Raw genomic sequence first — 3,935 nt, 5'->3', positions numbered from 1 at the left:
GCCCCCCCACCCCCCGAGCCCTGTCAGGGAACTTGAACTTCACAGCATAGCAATGTATCGTTACACCAATAAAGGTTTTCTGTGATTCGCCCCCCACCCCCTTCCTTCAGGGACCCCACGGGGGGTGACATCAGGGCTGCGGAAGGTACCGGGGGGTTATGGGGGTGTCCCCTCTGCCACTGGGTGGGAGCTGGGGGCTCTTGGTGCCTCCCAGGCCACCGCTGCCACTCTGCCGGCCCTTCCTACTGCCAATACAGTGCGTGGAGCCCCCCAGAACATGCCGGAGGTGGTGTGGCCACAGTGCCACGCGGCCCCAGAACCAGGACGGGCTCTGGGATGTCGGGGCTACTGGCCCTGCCCGGCTCCGTGCCACTGCCGAGCTCCCACCGGCCAGGGCACCTCTAGCCACCGTGGGCTGTGCCGCCGGTGGGTCCTTCCCCACCCTCCCGGAATGGTCCCCAGCCATACTGGGGCTTCGGCGCAGCACCCAGTCGTCGTCTGACGCTGAATGAAGGGACCCTGTGCTCCTTTATTCATAAAAATATTAAATACCACGGTGGCAGGACCCACAGCGCCACGCTGGTTCCCAAGTGCCATTAACGAGGCACCGACTGATGAAAACCGTGGCCATGGCAGCGGAAACGGTGTTTTCCCTCCCCAGGAGCACGGCCACACCACACCGCGCCCGAAAGCAGCGGCCTCCAGCCATTTAGAAGGACTGAGGTGGCTCCTGGAATCATTTGGAAGGACTGAGGTGGCTCCTGGAGTCACTTGGAAGGAACGAGGTGGCTCCTGGAGTCACTTGGAAGGAACGAGGCAGCTCCTGGAGTCATTTAGAAGGGCCGAGGTGGCTCCTGGAGTCACTTGGAAGGGCCGAGGTAGCTCCTGGAGTCACTTGGAAGGGCCGAGGTGGCTCCTGGAGTCATTTGGAAGGACTGAGGCGGTTCCTGTCAGCATTTGGAAGAGCCAAGGTGACTTCTGAAGTCATTTTGAAGAGCCAAGGTAGCTCCTGGCATCGTCTAGAAGGACCGAGGTGGCTCCTGGAGTCACTTGGAAGGACCGAGGTGGCTCCTGGAGTCATTCAGAAGGCGCCATCAAGGGGACGCAGTAACCCCCCCGCAGCGGTGGGATGGATTCAGGGCCCCCGGGGTACAGCCGGTGAGGTGGATGCTGGGACTCCCGGTGGTCCTGGGCCGGGGGCTGCAGCTCTGCCCGTCCCCGCGGCCGAGGGGTGCAGGAGGGGGAACTGGAGCCTCTGGCAGTTCCACGGCTCCTCCAGACACGGGTGGGAGGCGGGAGTGGGGCAGGACCTCGCCGCCACGCTGCTGGTTCCACAGGTTGGGGGGGTGGGGGGCTTCTCCTGGGGGCATCTGCCCCCCCCAGAAAGCAGTCCCATCATGGGAGCTGCCCATCCCCACGGAGAAAGTCTTCTCCTCCCTGGGGGTGGCACCTGGTTGGCTCCAGAGCTGCTGGCACCCTTGGGACCACCTGCTCCCTGGGGGGGGACCGGGCTTGGTGGTGCCAACCAAAGGCAACCGCTGGGAGAAGCGCGGACGCTGAGGGGCGAGGATGGACGGGTGGCAGAAACGAGGGTGGCTTTGGTCAGGCTTTAATTACTGAGTGAAGCAAGGTGGGGGTTAAAGCGGGATATGGGGGGTAGCGAGGTCCCTGGTTGTGGCTGAACCCCTGCAAGGCCGAATCTCTTGAGGGTGGGGAATGAAGGTTTTGTCCCTCCCCGCAGTGTCACCCATGTGGCACCACGCTGGCACCTCGGCTCCGGCAAAGGGAAGAGCCCGAGGCCAGCGGTGGCTGCCGAAGGCATCGGGGTGCATGGGGGGTTGTTTCAGGTGTCACCGCGGCTCCGGCCAGGATCAAGTTGGAAATTGCTGCGGGTTCAGTCGGGATCTTGTTGGGAATCGCCGAGGTTGCAGCTGGGATTGAGCTGGGACTTGCTGTGGGCGCAGCCGGGATCGAGCTGGGGGTTGCCGTGGGCCGTGGCTGAGTTTGGCGTCACTGTTGGGATCGAGCTGGGAATCACGATGGGCTCGTCTGGGATCAACTGGGTCTTGTGGAGGTGCCAGGATGGAGCTGGGGAGGTGCTGGGGAGGCTGCGGCTCCCAGCACAGCTGGGGAGCAGGACTGGGGGCAGCACCATGCCGGCAGTGTCGCAGCCCCCAGCTCCAGCCTGGAGGAGACCCCCCCAGCAGCACCACGGGACCCCCCGCCAGCTGAAAAGTGACCACAGAGCAGCAGCAGCCAGCACGGACGGGTCGGGCCTCACACGGGCAGGCAGCCTCATGCCAGGCTCTGCCGGCTGCGAACCTGCTGGCTGCCGGCAGCTCCTGCTGGGTGCTCGTACCGCGGCGGGAACCCCTCCGCCACCTCACCACCACTGTCCCCGCCTTGGTCGCCCTCGCTGTGGTCATCCTCGCTGTGGTCGCCCTCGCCGTGGTCATCCTTGCTGTGGTCATCCCCGCTGTGGTCGTCCTCACTGTGGTTGTCCCCATCGTGGCTGTCCCCACCATGGTGGTCCCCGTTGGGGTCGTCCCCATCACAGTTGTCCCCACGGCAGCTTCTCAAACCACACTTGTCCCGGCTGCAGTCCTCCCCGCAGAGCCGCGGGCAGAGGTGGCCGCAGGCAAAGGGCCGCAGGCAGCGCTCCTGGCAGCACCAGCGCTCCACCGGCACGTTGCACGGCAGGCGCTGCCGGTGACCGCAGCGGGGCAGGACCTTCTCCACCTTCCTGAGGCAAGGGCCGCACTTCTCCCAGCAGAGCTTGGGGCAGGGGTGGCCGTGCGGGCAGGGCGGCCGGGCGCAGGGCAGGCAGCAGCGAACATGCTGGTGCTCGCGGTCGCGCGGGTGGCAGTGGCGCGGGCAGGGGTGGCCGCAGGGCAGCGGCGTCTGGCACCGCTGCGTGCAGCCGCCCTCGGGGCTTCGCCTGAAGTCGGAGGCGTCCCGTACCGTCACCTTCACCTCGGGGTGGTTTTGGCAGGTCAGCACCAGCCCGTCCCCCACCAGGCCCTTGCTCTTCAGGGCCACCAGGATCTCGGCCCAGAGCTGCCCGCCGGCGCCTTGCGCGATGGCCTCCAGGTTGCCGACGCAGTAGAAGCCTTTCCTGGCGCGGGAAAAAGCCACGCAGAGGCGGTGCCGGTCCTTGAGGAAACCGATGCGCCCCTCTGGGTTGCTCCGCACCAGTGAGAGCAGGACGATGTCGTTCTCCTCCCCTTGGAAGTCATCCACGGTGCAGGTGGCCACTTTGGCCATGTCCCTCCTGGCCAGCAGCTGACGGATGGTGGCCACTTGGCTGCTGTAGGGCGTCAGGATGGTGAGCTGCTCCTTCTCGTAGCCCTGCTCCAGCAGGTACTTGCAGAGGTGCACCAGGAAGGAGGCCTCTGAGCGGTTGCTGTAGCTGCCGACGTGGCTGCCGAGGTTCTCAGCCCCCACGTGCTGGATGAAGAAGACGCTGCTCTCCACGCCCTGCCCGGAGCCGGGGGGACACACGGTCAGGGGACCGTCCCCATCCTCACAGCCGCCCTACCCTGCTTCTTCCCCCCCACCCACCTTGATCCTTCTGTAGCTCTCGACAGCCGGGTGGTCCCTCAGCGCCTTGTAGAAGAAGGGGACGAGCAGCTGGGAGATCTCGGGGCGCATGCGGTGCTGCCAGGGACACAGGGGAGAGCTCCAGCCACGGCAGCAGCCCCCCCGGGGCGGGGGGGGCAGTGCCCGCGCCGGTGTGGGGGGGGAATTCTGGCTCACCTGGCACAGCAGCTGCACGTGGGGGATCTCGTTGTTGATCATCCGCTCGAAGAGGGAGATGCCGAGGTGATATTTCTTCTCCAGGGTGTAATCGGCTGGTTTGGGCCTCAGCTGCAGAGGGAGAGGCAGTGGCTCGCTGAGCTGTGCCTGTGGCCACCGGGGTAGGGGGCGGCACGAGG

At 65.8% G+C, this 3,935-nt stretch overlaps 1 protein-coding gene across 1 annotated transcript in view; it reads right to left on the bottom strand.

Moving 5' to 3' along the window:
• Nucleotides 1-2,295: 2,295 nt before the first annotated feature.
• The window catches only part of ZNFX1 (zinc finger NFX1-type containing 1), a 4,834-nt gene continuing 3,194 nt past the window's right edge, over nt 2,296-3,935 (bottom strand). Inside the window, exons 11-13 of the mRNA XM_026867052.1 lie at nt 3,757-3,867; nt 3,562-3,657; nt 2,296-3,477 (exon numbers count right to left, since the gene is read on the bottom strand). Of these exons, the coding sequence (XP_026722853.1) occupies nt 2,296-3,477; nt 3,562-3,657; nt 3,757-3,867 (1,389 nt within the window). The remainder of the gene's footprint in view (nt 3,478-3,561; nt 3,658-3,756; nt 3,868-3,935) is intronic.

Source organism: Athene cunicularia, unplaced genomic scaffold (genome assembly GCF_003259725.1).
Source record: "Athene cunicularia isolate RWA unplaced genomic scaffold, athCun1 SCF_117, whole genome shotgun sequence".
Lineage (NCBI taxonomy): Eukaryota > Metazoa > Chordata > Aves > Strigiformes > Strigidae > Athene > Athene cunicularia.
This window is presented reverse-complemented; position numbering and strand designations above follow the sequence as displayed.